This window comes from Cetorhinus maximus, chromosome 10 (genome assembly GCF_964194155.1).
Source record: "Cetorhinus maximus chromosome 10, sCetMax3.hap1.1, whole genome shotgun sequence".
Classification (NCBI taxonomy): domain Eukaryota; kingdom Metazoa; phylum Chordata; class Chondrichthyes; order Lamniformes; family Cetorhinidae; genus Cetorhinus; species Cetorhinus maximus.
Genome location: NC_135888.1, coordinates 51,967,216 through 51,985,552, shown reverse-complemented (window position 1 = coordinate 51,985,552; position 18,337 = coordinate 51,967,216). Strand labels below are relative to the sequence as shown.

Below are 18,337 nucleotides of genomic sequence, written 5' to 3'. Positions count from 1 at the left end.
ATCGTTCCCTTCGGGACACCCTGGTCCACTCCTCCATCACCCCCTACTCCTCAACCCCCACCTATGGCACCTCCCCATGCCCACGCAGAAGATGCAACACCTGGCCCTTCACTTCCTCTCTCCTCACCGTCCAAGGGCCCAAACACTCCTTTCAAGTGAAGCAGCATTTCACTTGCATTTCCCCTAACTTAGTCTACTGCATTCGTTGCTCCCAATGCGGTCTCCTCTACATTGGAGAGACCAAACGCAAACTGGGCGACCGCTTTGCAGAACACCTGCGGTCTGTCCGCAAGAAAGACCCAAACCTCCATGTCGCTTGCCATTTTAACCCTGTTCTCTTGCCCACATGTCTGTCCTTGGCTTGCTGCATTGTTCCAGTGAAGCCCAACGCAAACTGGAGGAACAGCACCTCATCTTCCGACTAGGCACTTTACAGCCTTCCGGGCTGAATATTGAATTCAACAACTTTAGATCTTAAACTCCCCCTCCCCCCATCCCCACCCCGTTTCTTCCCCCTCCCCTTTTTTTTCAATAATTTATATAGATTCTTCTTTTCCCACCTATTTCCATTATTTTTAAATCTACAACTAATACTTTGTTAGTTTTTTCACCCCACCCCCACTAGAGCTGTACCTTGGGTATCCTGCCATCCATTCTTAATTAGCACTTTTCTTAGATAATATCACCACCTTCAACACCTCTTTGATCCTTTTGTCTGTAACATCTTTTGATTATCTGCTCCTATCACTGCTTGCTTATCCCTACAACCACCCCACCCTCAACTTCTCTCTCCCCCTGCCCCCCACCTTAGACCAGCTTATATTTCACCTCTCTCCTAACTATACTTCAGTTCTGCCGAAGGGTCATGAGGACTCGAAACGTCAACTGTTTTCTTCTCCACCGATGCTGCCAGACCTGCTGAGTTTTTCCAGGTAATTCTGTTTTTGTTTTGGATTTCCAGCATCCGCAGAAGCTTTTAGCTTTTTGTTTTTATGACAGATGGCCTGAGTGGGGGAAAGATTAAAGGCCAAAAGTTAGGGATAAAACTGAATAAAAAAGGAAATAAATTTGAAAAATAATAATAACGAAAATAAGTGGGGGGGAATAAATATTAAGAAATAAAAATAAGTAAGAAAAAGGGGAGGGCGGGGAAGAGATCAGAAAGGGGTGGGGATGGAGGGGAGAGTTCTGGTCTGAAGTTTTGAAATGTTTTTAAGTCTGGAAGGCTGCAAAGTGCCTAATTGGAAAATGAGGTGCTGTTCCTCCAGTTTGCGTTGAGCTTCACGAACATTGCAGCAGGCCAAGGACTGACATGTAGGCATGAGAGCAGGATGGTGTGTTGAAATGGCAAGCAACAGGAAGATCTGGGTCATGCTTGCAGACAGACCAAAGGTGTTCTGCAAAGCGGTCACCCAGTTTGTGTTTCCTCTCTCCAATGTAGAGGAGACTGCATTGGGAGCAGCGTATACAGTAGACCAAATTGAAGGAGGTGCAAGTGAAATAGTGCTTCACTTGAAAGGAGTGTTTGGGCACTTGGATTGTGAGGAGGGGGGAAGGGGCAGGTGTTGCACCTTCTGCGATTGCATGGGAAGGTGCCATGGGAGGGGATTGAGGCGTTGGGGTGATGGAGGGGTGGACCAGGGTGTCCCGGAGGGAATGGTCCCTCTGGAATGCCAACAAGGGTGGTGAAGGGAAGATATTTGGTGGTGGAATCATGCTGGAGTTGGCGGAAATGGCAGAGGTTGATCCTTTGAATGCAGAGGCTGGTGGGATGAAAAGTGAGGTCAAAGGGGACTCTATCATGGTTCTGGGAAGGAGACCAAGGTGTGAGGGCAGAGGTGGGGGAGATGGGTCAGACATGGTTGAGGGCCCTGTCAACCACCATCAGTGGGAAACATCAGTTTAGAAAGAAAGAAGACATGTCAGAAGCACTGTTTTGGAAAGCGGCATCATCGGAACAGATGTGACAGAACTGAGAATGGGATAGAGTCCTTACAGGAAGCAGGGTGTGATGAGCTGTAGTCAAGGTAGCTGTGGGAGTCGGTGGGCTTGTAATGAATATTGGTGGACAGTCTTATCACCAGGAATTGAGACAGGTCAAGGAAGGGAAGTGTCAGAGATGGAAGTGATGGAGGGGTGGAAATTGAAGGCAAAATTTATTAAATTTTTCCAGGTCCTCATGGGCCCCAGTTATGCCTGTCTCTTTATGGGTATGTGGAACATTCCTTGTTACAGTCCTACTCAGGCCCCTTCCCACTTTTTTTCAGGACATCAATGGCCCCTCTGTCTCAATTTATGGTGATATACCATCCACCAATATTCATTACAAGCCCACTGACTCCCACAGGTACCTCGACTACAGCTCCTCACACCCTGCTTCCTGTAAGGACTCCATCCCATTCTCTCAGTTCCTTCGCCTCTGTTCCAGTGATGCCACTTGCCAAAACAGTGCTTCTAACATGTCTGTCTCCCTTCCTTAACCGAGGTTTCCCACCCATGGTGGTTGACAGGACCCTCAACCATGTCTGACCTATCTCCCATGTCTCTGCCCTCACATCTTCCTCTCCCTCCCAAAACCATGATAGGATCCCCCTTGTCCTCACTTTTCTCCCCACCAGCCTCCGCATTCAAAGGATCATTCTCTGCCATTTCTGCCAACTCCAGCATGATGCCACCACCAAACATCTTCCCTTCACTGCCGCCGCCCCCCCCCCCCCCCCCCCACCCCTGCCCTGCACCCCCCCAACTCCTTGTCAGCATTTTGTAGGGGCCGTTCCCTCTGGGACACCCTGGTCCACTCCTCCATCACCCCCAACACCTCAACCCCCTCCCACAGCACCTTCCTATGCAATCGCAGAAGGTGCAACACCTGCCCTTTTACTTCCCCACCCCCCTCACCATCCAAGTGCCGAAACACTCCTTTCAAGTGAAGCAGCATTTCATTTGCACCTCCTCCAATTTGGTGTACTGTATTCGCTGCTCCCAATGTGGTTTCCTCTACATTGGAGAGACCAAACACAGACTGGGTGACCGCTTTGTGGAACACCTTCGGTCTGTCTGCAAGTATGACCCAGACCTCCCTGTCGCTTGCCATTTCAACACCATCCTGCTCTCATGCCCACATGTCCGTCCTTGGTCTGCTGCAATGTTCCAGTGAAGCTCAACACAAAGTGGAGAAACAGCACCTCATCTTCTGATTTTAGGTACTTTACAGCCTTCCAGACTTAACATTTAGTTCAACAACTTCAGACTATGAACTCTCTCCTCCATCCCCAGCCCTTTTTTTTTCTTATTCATTTTTATTTTTTTAATATTTATTTGTTATTATTTTTCCCCACTTATTTTCATTATTATTATTTTTAAAATTTATTTCCATTTATCCCCAGCTTTTAATCTTTGATCTTTTTTCCCCACCCCACCCCCACTAAGGCTGTCTGTCACTTTCCAGAGTGCTTACCCTGGTCCTGCCATTATCACATTCTGCTTTCTACTCTTAATGTCACCATTAGCACTTCCTTTAGCCAGCACCACCACTATTAACAACCCTTTGACCTTTTTGTTTGACATCTTTCACAATCTCTCCGTTTGCCTCTACCTATCGCTGGCCCTGTACCCAGCTTCACCTGTCACACACACACACACACACACACACACTGCCCCAAACAGTATATATTTCACCACAGTTCTACTTTCCTTCAGCTCTGAAGTCATACGGATTTGAAACGTTAACTCTGTTTTTCTCTCCACAGATGATGTCAGACCAGCTGAGTTTTTCCAGCATTTTTTTTTTGTTCTGACCTCCAAGCACTCATTGGGCAGATTATTATGCAGATTGGCTACCTGATGCTACTGGGCAGATCATCCAGAGGCAGGAACATGTCAGCCTGCTGAGCTGATGCCAACTTCTGTGAAATTTCCCCAGTGCCACCTTCAAGCCTACCCCATGGTACCAAGAAGATTACGCCCAAAGTCTCTCACTTCTTAGGTCTGCATTGAATTAGCTGATCTAAGATGAAGTATTAGTAGAGTCTTAAAATTGGCCTCAGTGCCCTGGATCATTGAGGGGAAAACTGACCAGGGTCTTTTGCTCTTTATTACTACCCAGTGATCCATGTGGTGAGTGTAGTGTCTGGTTATCGGATGGAGTCGGGTTCTGAAATCCCTGAAAACTGAATAACCTATTGTGCAGAGCCACATATCAAGACTAACCACTCGAGTGAGGCACTGAAGTGTCCAACATCTTTGGAATCATAACCCAGCAGAGCCCAGCCTAAAGGGCAGGGGTAAAAGGGCAGGGGTTACATCTCCTGTGTTTGCATGGAAAGGTGTTATGTGAAGGGGTGGGGTTTTGGGGCTGTCTTGAGGAATGGACCAGGGAACGGACAGAGGGAATGATCCCTTCAGAGCGTTGAAAAGGGAGAGGAGAGTAAGATGTGTTTGGGGGTGACGTCGCACTGCAGGTGTTGCAGAAATGATCCATTGAATGTAGAGGCTGGTGGGTTGAAGGTGAGGAAAAGGGAAACCCTATTGTGGTTCTGGGAGGGAAGGGGTGAGAACAGACATGCAAGAAATGTATTAGATACGGTCAAGGGCACTGTCAACCAGGGTGTGGGTGGAAATCCTTTGTTGAGAGAAAAAGAGGACATCTCAGAAACACTGTTGTGGAAGATTGCGTCATCAGAACAGATGTGATGGCGATGGAGAAACTATGAGAATGGTATGGAGTCCTTAGTGGGTGTAGGAAGTGTGCAGAGGTATAGCAAAGCAGGTCTGGGAGTCACTGGGCTTATAATGAGTATTAGTTGGTAACCTAGCACCAGAAATAGGCCTTCGTGCAAGGAAGAAGCAGAGTGCTGAGACATCCTGGAGGCGGAAGGAGGTATGGTGAGATTGGATTTCATCGTGAAAAAGAGACAGTTAGGCCAGGAAACTGGAAACTTTTAAAGTGACAGAGAGCATCAGAAGATCCATGGATGTAGGTAGGGAGAGAATGGAGGGAAGAAAAAAATAGTCAAGGTGGAAAGAAATCAGTTCAGTGGGGCAGGAACAGGCTGAAATAATAGGTCTATTGGGACAATCACAGAATCACACAGTGCAGAAGAGGCCCTTCGGCCCATCAAGTCTGCACCAACATGTGAGAAACACCTGACCTACCTACCTAATCCCATTTACCAGCATTTGGCCCATAGCCTTGAACGTTATGATGTGCCAAGTGCTCATCCATGTACTTTTTAAAGGATGTGAGGCAACCCGCCTCCACCACCCTCCCAGGCAGTGCATTCCAGACCATCACCACCATCTGGGTAAAAACGTTTTTCCTCACATCCCCCCTAAACCCCGTGCCCCTCTCCTTAAGCTTATGTCCCCTTGTGGCTGACCTTTCAACTAAGGGGAACAGCTGCTCCCTATCCACCCTGTCCATGTCCCTCATAATCTTGTACACCTCGATCAGGTCACCCCTCAATCTTCTCTGCTCCATTGAAAACAACCCAAGTCTATCCAACCTCTCTTCATAACTTAAATAACTTTCATCCCAGGCAACGTCCTGGTGAATCTCGTCTACACTCCCTCCAGTGCAATCACATCCTTCCTATAATGTGGTGACCAGAACTGCATACAGAACTCCAGCTGTGGCCTCACCAAAGTTCTATACAACTCCAACATGACCTCCCTACTTTTATAATCTATGCCTCGATTGATAAAGGCAGGTGTCCCATATGCCTTTTTCACCACCCCACTAACGTGCCCCTCCGCCTTCAGAGATCTATGGACGCACACGCCAAGGTCCCTTTGTTCCTCAGAACTTCCGAGTGTCGTGCCATTCATTGAATACCTCCTTGACAAATTACTCCTTCCAAAGTGTCTCACCTCTCACTTTTCAGAGTTAAATTCCATCTGCTACTTATCTGCCCATTTGACCATCCCATCTATATCTTCCTGTAGCCCAAGACACTCAACCACCTGGCCAATCCTTGTGTCATCCACAAACTTACTAATCCTACCCCCCCCACATAGTCATCTATGTCGTTTATATAAATGATGAATAATTGGGGACAGAGCACAGATCCTTGTGGTACGCCACTGGACACTGGCTTCCAGTCACTAAAGCATCCTTTTGTCATCACCCTCTGTCTCCTACAACTCAGCCAATTTTTAATCCACCTTATCAAATTACCCTGTATCCCATGTGCATTTGCCTTCTTTATAAGTCTCCCATGTGGGACCTTGTCAAAGGCTTTGCTGAAATCCATATAAACTACATCAACTACACTACCCTCATCTACACACCTGGTCACCTCCTCAAAAAATTCAATCAAATTTGTTAGGCATGACCTCCCTCTGACAAAGCCATGCTGACTATCCCTGATCGAACCTTGCCTCTCCAAGTGGAGATAGATTCTCTCCTTCAGAATTTTCTCCAATGGTTTCCCTACCACTGACGTGAGACTCACTGGCCTGTAGTTCCCTGGCTTCTCTCTACAACCCTTCTTAAATAGCAGAACAACATTAGCTGTTCTCCAGTCCTCTAGCACCTTCCCCGTGGCCAGAGAGGAATTAAAAATTTGGGTCAGAGCCACTACAATCTCCTCCCCTGCCCCCCTCAGCAGTCTGGGACACAAATCACCTGGACCTGGAGAGTTGTCCACTTTTAAACCTGCCGACACCTCCTTCTTGGGAATGAGATAGAAGTGGGCTGTAAAGCTGGCAAATTATGAGCTAAGAAGTCCGAGATCCAAGGCAATTTGGCAAATTGGATCTAAAATTGGCTTAGTGGCAGGAGGCAGAGGATGATGGTTGAAGGTTGCTTTTGTGACTTGAAACCTGTGTCCAGTAGCGTACCGCAGGGATCGGTGCTGGGTCTCTTGCTATTGGTAGTGTACATTAATGATCTAGGTATGAATGTAGGAGGTATGATCAGTAAGCTCGCAGATGACATGAAAATTGGTGGTGTGGTAAATAGTGAGGAGGGGAGCCTTAGACGGCAGGACGATACAGACGGGCTGGTCAGATGGGCAGAATAGTGAAAAATGGAATTCAATCTGACCGCAGTACTTACAAGAGAAGGAGGAAATTGTCTTTTGAGAATATTCTGATTTCTATAAGATGAAAGTGAGGATAATTTAATAATTTTCAGTTGATCTTGTTACACAGAATTCAGAATCAATCACAGTCCAGGATGGTGCTTGATGAAGTTCAGAAAACTCTCTACTCCCATCCATTTCATTTCCATCAGGCTCGGATTATCTCAGGAGCAGATGAGGGAGCCTATGGATGGATCACAGTGAACTATCTTCTGCCGTCCTTCCTCAAGGTAGGAAACTGGATAAGTGAGCTACGTGCATTTGATGAGCAGGTGGAGCAGGGCAGACCAAACCTGCCCCTTTTGGCTCCCATTGACAGCAGATTTGGGCCTTGTGATACAAACACTCACTGTAGCTGGCAGTTCAAGTGCAGACAGAATGGGATACGGACAAATACAACGTTCACCAACTCTCCATTGTTTAAGTGTGAAAGGGGCCACTGCACTTGTACACTGGTTTCTCACACCTACCCGCCCCAATGCCCCACATGCATTACCTGATTAGGGCAGGGTGACTTGCTGTAGCATCAATTTCTACTCTTGTGTCTGTTGGTAAATCTCTCCACAACCTTTAGCTGCTCACCTCTAGATTTAGACAATGCATATCATTGCCAGCGGGTCATCCTTGTGTATCATTTTTGTTTGTTTGTTTGTTTGTTAGTTATTCATTTCCAGGATGTGGGCATTGCTGGCTAGGCCAGCATTTATTCCCTTGTATATTACTCCCTGTGGGCATGCCCTTAGATAGCAGTTCCAGTGTGACATATTTGTCTGTCATTCCCAATGGGCTATCACTGGTAAATTATTTGTAGTGGGCTTGCCTGAATACCATTCCCAGTGGGAATATCCTGATGTATCAATCCTAGTGGGAATATCTTTACTTATGATTCCTAGTGGGAACACATGTGCGTATTATTTCCAATAGGTATATCCAAGTATAAGATTTCCATTGAGCAAAAGTATACCTTTACCAGTGGACATATTATTGCATCTGATTCCCAATGGGAACACCCCTGTATAACATTCCCAATGAACCTTCCTTCAGTTCCAGTGTGCATTCTATATCATGTCCAGTGAAACAACATTTACACATCATTCCCAATGAACATATCCTGGTATATGATTCCCAGTGGGAATGTATTTGTGTATAATTCACTATGGGCTTACTTTGACTACCAGTCCCAGGGGACATATCCTGACCTGCTTAGTATTTATAGAACCATAGAATGCTTACAACACAGAAGGAGGCTAATCAGACCATCATGTCTATGCTGGCTCTCTGAAGCAGCAATTCACCTGGTGCCACTCCCCTACCTTTGCCTTGTAGCCCTGCACATTCCTTCTTTTCAGATAATCCAATTCCCTCTTCAAAGCCTCAATTGAATCTGCCTTCACTGTACTCAGTGCATTCCAGATCCTAACCACTCGATTGACCCTGTCTCCTCCACACTCTCAGGCAGTGCATTCCAGATCCCTTGTGTCTCCATTGCTTCTTTTGCAAATCACCTGAAATCCGTGCCCTCAGATTCCTGATCCTTCCACCAATGGAATGGTTTCTCCCTATCTACTCTGTCCAGACCCTTCATGATTTTAAAAAATATATTCATTCATGGGAAGTGGGCATCACTGGCTAGGGCAGCATTTATTGCCCATCCCTAACTGCCCTTGTTAAGAGGGCATTTACGAGTCAACCACATTACTGTGGGCCTAGAGTCACATGTAGGCCAGGTAAGGATCGCAGATTTCCTTCCCTAAAGGGCAGGGGTTTTTATGACAATTGACAATGGTTTCATGGTCGTCACCAGACTTATAATTCCAGATTTTTCTTATTGAATTCAAATTTCACCATCTGCCATGGTGGGATTTGAACCCAGATCCCCAGAGCATTATCCTGGGTCTCTGGAATACTAATCCAGTAATTGCACCACTATGCCACCACCTCACCAGATTTTGAACACCTCTACCAATATTTTTTTAAATTATTCTTTCATGGGATGTGGGTTCACTGGCAAGGACAGCATACCAAATCTCCTCTCAACCTTCTCTTCTCCAAGGAAATCAGTCCCAATTTCTCTAATCTATGTAACTGATTTCCAGCATTTTCTGTGTTAATCAGAGGTTGATTGTTTGCATAGTCAATACCATTATTTTAGTATGATGTGTCTACCAGGATGGTAGAAGGTGAATTAGATGGACATGAGTCTGAATTCATCCAACAATTCCTGGATTCAACTGTTGCAGTGCCCTTGACTTTCTACAACTTAAGCTCATTTCAACCACATGCAAAATACCTAACAGGACACTGATAACACTGGGACCTTGGTACCCTGTCCACCAGGGACACATTCCCCTGGACACTGATAACACTGGGAGCTCGGTACCCTGTCCACCAGGGACACGTTCCCCGGGACACTGACACTGTTTGGCACTTGCATTTTCAGGGTGAAATGATGCCTGAGGAGTCAAAGAGTTCTGGACAGGACCCATGTGGCTCTCTGAGCCCATTCATTCATGGCGTCATACACATTGGTGCAGTCACGAGGATTGCTGTTTCACAAGCTAATAAAGAATGAAGAGTTGTAATGGGCTGTGAAGCACAGTTAAAACCCAAACAGCCTGATTACCTTGACCCATCCTGGTTAAACCATGAAATCTTTCTCAGCATTGATTGGCTGATCTGGGGGTTGCGGAAGTGACATCACAGTGCCAGTAACCTCTTTACACTCTGTTCTCAGTCTAGCCTCCCTCTTTTTAGCCTCACTGCCTCTCTGAATATCTACATCACCAGCAGTTCTCATGGCTGACATATTCTATAGGATGCTGGAGGACAGCCAACACCCATGCATTCCTGCATGATACTGCTCAACAACTGACCATGGTGAGCAGCGCAGACTGGCACCCAAGTGAGTCACAGGAATGCAGCCTGCAAACAGCTCTCAAGACAATCCAGCCAACCAAACCCTCCATGTACGTCCCCTATGCCATTCCTTGTTTGTTCCTGACGTCCGCCCCAGCCCATCTCCCTGCAGACCCCCACACCCTCCCTGTCCATCCTGCATGTGGTCCCCACACCATCTCTAATGCCCTCCCCTATCCACCTAGTTTCTCCGGGCTCACAATCTCTCCTCTCACTTTGGGCAATTTTGAAAACATTTAAGAGATGAACTGAAGAAGAATATGAAAAATGAAATAAAGGCCCAGAAAAGGCAAAGATTTAAACAGAGCAGGAGCTGAAAGTCAGAGTGAAGAATTAAACAGAGGGGGGAGCTGAGAGTCCGAGCAGAGAATTAAACAGAGCGGGAGCTAAGGATCAGAGCGGAGAATTAAACAGAGCGGGAGCTAAGGATCAGAGCGGAGAATTAAACAGAGCGGGAGCTAAGGATCAGAGCGGAGAATTAAACAGAGCGGGAGCTAAGGATCAGAGCGGAGAATTAAACAGAGCGGGAGCTAAGGATCAGAGCGGAGAATTAAACAGAGCGGGAGCTAAGGATCAGAGCGGAGAATTAAACAGAGCGGGAGCTAAGGATCAGAGCGGAGAATTAAACAGAGCGGGAGCTAAGGATCAGAGCGGAGAATTAAACAGAGCGGGAGCTAAGGATCAGAGCGGAGAATTAAACAGAGCGGGAGCTAAGGATCAGAGCGGAGAATTAAACAGAGTGGGAGCTAAGGATCAGAGCGGAGAATTAAACTGAGTGGGAGCTGGAATCGGGGCTGAAAGCGATGCAAGGACAGAGCAAGGGTTCCAGGGAGACTCAGGGCTGACCAAAGAGGAGAGGCCAGCGAGGGCTGTATAAAAGGGTGCGCCAAACAGAGCCAGAAACCGGAGAGGAGTGGCAGCAAGAGCGGTATAAAAGGGTGGGCAAAGCAAAGGCCGAGACTTGAGAGGACAGCCATACCTCTTCAGGCTGTGGAGTTTGAAGTGACGTCATGATTCAAAAAGTGGCGCGATGCAGGGGAGGCAGCTAATTGGTGAGTTAGGTCAGGTGAGCACTTCCACTTCTACTTTTTCTACTAATTAAACTGCTGCAGTCCATTAGCTTAAAGAAAATAAGGTTTTGGACTGTAGTGGGAGTATTGGGAGTGGAATAAGGCCCCTAACATAGTTAGTATTCTTTAAAGGGAGTAACTAATGAGCTTAATCTAAAAGGAAGTCATGGCAGCAGAGCTTGCACCCGTGATATGCTCCTCCTGCACTATGTGGGAAGTCATGGACGCTTCCAGTGTCCCTGGCGACCATGTGTACAGGAAGTGTGTCCAGTTGCAGCTGCTGGCTAACCACATTTCGGAGCTGAAGCTGCAGGTGGATTCACTGTGGAGCATCCGCGATGCTGAGATTATCGTGGACAGCACGTTCAGTGAGGGGGTCATAGTGCAGGTAAAGAATGAACAGGCAGAAAGGGGATGGGTGACCACCAGGCAGAGTACAGGAAGGCAAGTAGTACAGGAGCCCCCTGTGGCCGTCTCCCTCTCTAACAGATATACTATTTTGGATACTGTTGGGGGAGACAACTTCTCGGGGGAAAGCAGCAGGAGCCAAGTTCATGGCACCATGGGTGGCTCTGCTGCACAAGAGGGGAGGAAGATGAGTGGCAGGGCTATAGTGATAGGGGTTCAATAGTAAGGGGAACAGAAAGGTCCAGTTGAACCAATCTCTCCTCATACGAGGGGGTGGTGGGGGGCAACTGATTCCTGGCCCGCAGGCGATGCCGAAGTGGTGGGGGTGGGGTCAAGTGCTGCCCTGGTGCTGCATCCCGCACACAGGCAATTGGAGGTGGAGATGGGGCAGGGTAAGCGAGGGGAGTGGCCACGCATTACGGACACCTGTATAAACTGACCATGTCTCTGCAACTAAGACAGATCAGGCGTGGACACAGTGATATGATTGGGGTCGGGCTCCTAGCCTGCCCGCCCATGCAAGCATCGCAGAGGCACCAAAGGGCCACCAAGCGCTCCATACCTTACCCCCTGACTCCCAGCACCCCCCCCCCCACCCCCCGCCCCCCACCCACCACCCCCCCAGCACAGGCTTTGAGTCCGCCACCACTTTATTGGGCTGCAGAGCGGTTGGACTGCACACATTGTACAATCTCCTTGCCAACGCTGGCCATGGAGCAGTCACTGCTGGAGGTGCTCACAGCCCCTTGCAATCTCAGCATCCTGGTTTGGACCAGTGTCCCCCGTGTCACAGGTTAACAGGGCAGCCATGCAGCGCACTCATCTCTGACCATCCGAGGGGTGACCAGCATTAAGGGGCGGTCACACAGGGCCAGGAAAGGTGCTAAGTACAGCCATGATAACCACATCTCTCTCTCTTTCATGCTGCAGGAGGACCACGTCACTGGCAGTGAGTGAGGGCCCTGTGGATGTGTGATGGGTTTGTGAGTGTGAGAGTTAGGAGTGATGAAAGAGTGATGGTGGAATGGAGGAGATCATTCATCCTTTTGTGGCACTGGGTGGCTGTCCTCCTCTGCAGGGCGTTGGCGCTGACCACTGCTCCCCCCCCACCCCCCCCCACCCTTGTATGAGGAGAGATTGGTTCAACTGGACCTGTATTCACTAGAGTTTAGAAGAATGAGAGGGGATCTGATTGAAACATATAAAATTCTAACAGGGCTAGACAGACTGGATGCAGGGAGGATGTTTCCCCTGGTTGGGGAGTCTAGAACCAGGGCCACAGTCTCAGAATACAGGGTAGGCCATTTAGGACTGAGATGAGGAAAAATTTCTTCACTCAAAGGGTAGTCAACCCATGGAATTCTCTCCCACAGAAGGCTGTGGAGGTCGGGTCACTGAGTATAGTCAAGAAAGAAATTGATAATTTTTTGGATATTAGGGGCATCAAGGAGTATGGAGAGGAAGTGGGAATATGGCGTTGAGATAGAGGATCAGCCATGATCATATTGAATGGCGGAGCGAGCTCAAAGGGCCAAGTGGCCTACTCCTGCTCCTAGTTTCTATGTGTCTATCTTCCACTCTCCAGATGGTCAGAGACCAGATGTACTCTGGAAGATTCGCTACGGGACCCCTTGGAAGTCCAAATGCAAGGGCTCCACGAGAATTACTTGGGAGGTTTCAACTTCCAATGGAGAATTCCCCAGTTCCCTGGGACCCTCTGAAAAAGCCTCCACCTCTGAGTCAAAGTCAGAAACTTCAGAGGGAAGACTCGTTTACCTAGGTAGTCACCCAGGAAATGTTAGCCAGAGAAAAAACAGGTCTAACTCCTGGGTAACTATACCACTGAACTCCCCCCAACTCCCCTGTGCCACCCCCACCCCCCACACCACCCCCATCCTGCACACCCCTGACTCTCACCCATCCAACTCTTTCCCCCACCCGACCAAACCTGACCCAACTTCACCCACCTTGCCATATAACATCCTGCCACCTTACCCAGCTGGCACGCTAGCCACCCTATCCACTTACCTCACTCACACTCATTCACTAACACACTGAAAAGATATTTAAATGTCCTGAAGCTTTTCCCTGTGTTAGTCAATGAAGACTAACTAAAGTATGGCAGCTAGTGCAGTAAACAGGGGTATGGCTTGGCTTCCCCATGAGCCCAGATCAGGCATTTCTAAAAAGACTCAGTGCAGATGTCCAGACCAGAAATGCAGAACTCCAGCATTGGGTAAGAAAATGGGAGCACAGTAGCATTCCAACAGTGATTTCCACTCACTCAGAATAGTTGGCCCAATAATGAGAGCTGTAAAATGTATCTGAGAAATGTCGCTCCCTTTCTTTAGTTGCAGTATTCCTGGGAAGGGACCTGGCTGCATCCAGAATCGGCCCAAATCCAGGGAGCACTGGACCTTGGGGGTTCATCCACTCAACTGACCTTCACCCCAATAGGAAATATCAACCGTATGCCGGGAAAGATGGATTTGAAACTGTATGGCTACAATTACACCATTTACACCCACAGCTATCTGTGTTATGGGCAGCAGCAATCCATCAGAAAGGTGGGGTTATTGCTCTCTATCTGCCTCTTTCATTGCCAGAGTGACTCTGATTCTGACACCATGGCACCTGCTTCCACGTCAAACCCTAAAATTAGAGTCAAGGTAATTCCCCTCTCTGTATTCAAGTCCTTCCCCTCGAGCTCAATGATGTTGTTCACAATTAGTTCCACCATTCTCCTTCCTTCTGTACATTCTTAAATCACCTCAGAGGCTCCGTTTGTGCTTCTGTTCTGTGCTGATTTTATATTTCTTCATTAACTGGCTCCAATTTTGTTCCCTATAATCTGCCAATTAATACAGAGACACTTTGCTGTGTTGATTAGATTCCAGCCTAAAACTCACTCCCAGGTACCTCTTAATCTATATATAACCCTCCCATACCCAATGATTAGATTCTAGCTTGTAACTCATTCCCAGGTATCTATTATTCCATATACTGTATAAGCTCCCTGGTTAGATTGCCGCCTGCAAGTCACTGCCACCATAAGTCTACATACCTGACATAGACTGCCCAAACTCTTCAATGTGATGCTTTGTGTCTGAGATAATCTCTGTTTCTAGGGGAAGGATTTAAAGGCTCGAATTGAGAACCCATGTTATTTGAAGGGGTATGAGACAAATTTGATTTTGGGCTCCGTCTACGACAGTCCATGTACCACTGCCCAGAGACCATCACCATATGACAGAATGCAAAGTGTCACTGTTTTTGGATCAGGAAGGTCAGCTGAATGCAACCAGGGACTCAAGACGATATTCAATTTCACAGCATGTGGAGGGAGCAATACCTGTTCATTTGATGGAGTCTATCAACCTGCAGTTAATGGGCCCTTCTATGTAAGACAATTTTTTCTTTCATTACTATCTTCATTTCTTTAAATTCGCTTAATATTTTTCAAACTGTACAGTTCCTGAGTGAAGGATGGATTTATCACAGATGGACACTGACTAAATAGTTCACTCAGTCCCACATCTCACAACAAAATAGTCATAAAAGCATAAGAAATAGGGAAAGAATAAAGCCATTTGCCCCCTCAAGAATGCTCTACCAATCAATAGCATTGTTTCATGTTCAAAGATAACAGTGCTCCCTCAGTTAGAAGTCTTTATTGAACTGATTGTAAGATGGTAGCTTACAGAGCCCCCCTCATGGCAGAGGTCACATGACTACAGCAAACCAGATAGGACACGTAGTACTGTTGCATTTCAAAACCCAAACATCCCCCTTTACCTAATGAACAGGAGACACATTTGCATTCATGATCATGTGAGTGAGTTACCCACTATACACCCACTGTTCTCATGCATTAACGACCGTTTATTCTACTCATCAGTCTCTGCACCTGCATTTCATACATAGGGCAGATTTTAGCCCTTGTCAGGCAGGGGCGGGCGGGGGCAGTCGGGATCGAGGTAGGGAGGGCCGATTAAGGCCTACCCAGTGTGAAACATGAGCAGCAGTGCTCCCCATGCAGGGGCGGCGAGCGGGGCGAGCCCAAACTTTGTGCATGAGCATTCATGCACACTTGAGAATCTCCGAGGCACAGAGCTGCCACAGGGAGATGAAAAGTTTTCAGGAAAAATGAGAAAGAATTGAAAAATGTTATAAAACATGTCCCCTCATGTGACTCTGTCACATGAGCAGGGACATGTTATTAATTAAAATTTTTAATTTTAATTTTATTTTTATTTGCTTTTGGAAACCATATCCTGCCTGTGAATGAGGCTTCCTAAAAAGTGCAAAGGCCGCTTGGCCTTATCACCTGCCCGCCAACTGTAAGGACAGGCAGCGAAAAATGTCAGTTAATTGAGACTTTAATGGTCTTAACAGGCCTTTTAATATCACATGACTGCACATTAACGTCAGGACGTTCACCCGATGTCAACGCCTATCATTTTACACTTGAGCGGGTCGGGCGCGCGCCCGCCCACTGTGGTAAAAGTTTTGCCCTTTAAAAAGACTTTGTCTTTAAATCGTGCAGGTCTGTTAATGATACGCGTGCGTGTTGCCATTGGCTGTCCATCTGGGTGATGTTCCTTGTCCAGAGAGTGTCGATCCCGTGGCACTTGTTGCTCTGGTAACTGTTCCATGTCCATTGTTGGGGATCCGTGGACCTCTGGCAGTGATGGTTGTTCTGTACTCAGTACAGCTGGTGAGATCCCTTCTTCCTGACCGGCCATTTGCAGTAAAGGAACAGCTTCTCTAGTTGTCCATCTATGCCTGTGGTTATGCCAGTATATTTAGTCATTTACTTATGATCAAGGTGACAATTTCTCTAAACGTCCCGAGTTGCTGCGTGGGCTGACACCTGTTGAGCCATTAAAGGATTGTACCCTTGACTGGCTCTCCAATGCTCTGGCAGTGGTTTGGCAGTCTTGTCAAACTGAAATTTGGCTTTCTGCCGTTTCACCTTGAATTTTTCATGTCTCACATCTGTTACTACTTCTGGTTTCAGTAGCTTTTTTTTGCTATTGGAGGAGTCATTTATGTGCAGCATGACATTAGTCTTTGGACTGGACTACTTTCCATGTCTTCAGTCGGTGTGTTTCTCCACTTGAAAATTGCCTTCTAAATATCTGTGCTAGATTTGCTCTATTTCTCGATGATTCCTTTGGCAATTTTCACTGCTGCCTCATTCTTTCCATTCAGCTGGGGACAGTACAGAGATGATGTATACTGTTGAATTTCCTTTGTGAAGCGGCTGAATTCTTCACTCGTAAACTGAGGGCCATTGTTACTCATCACAATGTCTGTAAAGACTGAAGTGTGCTTTCAGGCATTCCACTATTTCATGTCATTGTTGAAGTCAGCTGGTCTAAATCCCAGCAGTCAGAATAGTAGTCTTCAGTGACAAGATAATCAATTCCTGTTATAGTGAAGCGGTCTACTCCCAGCCTCATCCATGGTCTGTCTGGGATCTCATGAGTCATCAACGGCTCTCTAGCTTGTTTAGTTTGGTACTTGTTACAAGCACTGCACTGGTCTATGTGGTCTTTAAATCATTGCTCATGTTTGGCTAGTAGAGCACTTCTTGTGTCTTTCTCAGACTCAGTTCAATTCCTTGATGGCTTGTATGGATACACTTCAGCATCTCTCATCTCATTTCCCTAGGGATGTTGACTCTAATTCCTTTGTACAAGTTGTCAACTTGGTCTGCCAATTCACCTCAGTAGTGCCAAATATGTTCTTGGTGACCTTTGTGACACACAGGTCCTTGATGCTCTCAGGCCATCCTTTCATCACTACTTCTTGCACCATTTGGAGAGTTGCACCTTGTTGGATAGTCTGTGTTTTGAGAAAGGTGCTTGTCTGTTAGATTCAATTGGCAGATTTTATGGCAGGGGAATTTTATGTTCCCGCTGAAGTCAATGGAGTTTAGAATGGCTTGCCACATTTTAGGGTCCACAAGGGGGCTGTAAAATTCCAGCCAATGTCTCTACTAGGTTTATGTCTTCCAGGCCATGCCGAGCTGGTGCTTCATGTTGAATCTGGAAGATTTCACACTCTGTAGTAGCATCCTCAGTGTTCTTCATGGGGAGCGTTGCTCTTGAAAGCATGTCTGCAATATATACCTGTCCTTTGCTTGTATGTCACATCCAGATGATATCTCTGTAAACAAAGTAACATGCATCGCAGACACTTTGGGGCAGATAGTAGCAGTTTTGGAAAAATGCTTTTTAAGAGGCTTGTGGTTGGGCTCCACAGTGACTTTGTCTCTCCCAAGCCTCTATTAATGAAAATGCTCACAAGAAAAAGCCAGGCATCTTTCTTGATCTGAATATAGTGCCATTCTGTTTGCGTTAGTGCCCTGGATGTAAATGTGACTGGTTGTCCTGCTGCATTAGGGTTGCTCTAAGACCTGTCTCACTGGATCACACTGCAAGGTGACTCATTATTGACATCATAGTACTTCACTGGCATTGTTGTTGCTGTTTGTTTGATTTTAGTGAACACCGTTTCTTGTACTGTGCCCAATACCACTGCACCTCCTTGGCAGTGAGCTTGTGTTAGGAAATAGAGATAGTTTAAGTTATATTTGTACTTGTAGGTTTTAGGAATGCATTTTAGCTTTAATGTTTAAGTTTGATTTGTATTTCTGTATCTGTTATGAAAGGTCAAATTGAGTTTTAGTTTCACTTTAAAAGGTGTCTAATGAGAGTTTTATGACTTAAGAAGTTAAGCAAACAGAAGAATAGAGAAACTGGGTTGTTGCCAAGCAACAGGGGCCCAGACAGGCAGGTCCTTCCGACAGGCACACACAGAAAAATTAAAGAAACAGCAGTTTTTGAGTTCAGT

At 46.7% G+C, this 18,337-nt stretch overlaps 1 protein-coding gene across 1 annotated transcript in view; it reads left to right on the top strand.

The window, feature by feature from the left end:
* The window catches only part of LOC144685322 (ectonucleoside triphosphate diphosphohydrolase 8-like), a 91,980-nt gene that overhangs the window by 37,261 nt on the left and 36,382 nt on the right, over window positions 1-18,337 (top strand). Inside the window, 3 exon segments of the mRNA XM_078549732.1 lie at window positions 7,153-7,312; window positions 13,828-14,043; window positions 14,605-14,877. Coding sequence (XP_078405858.1) covers window positions 7,153-7,312; window positions 13,828-14,043; window positions 14,605-14,877 — 649 coding nt within the window.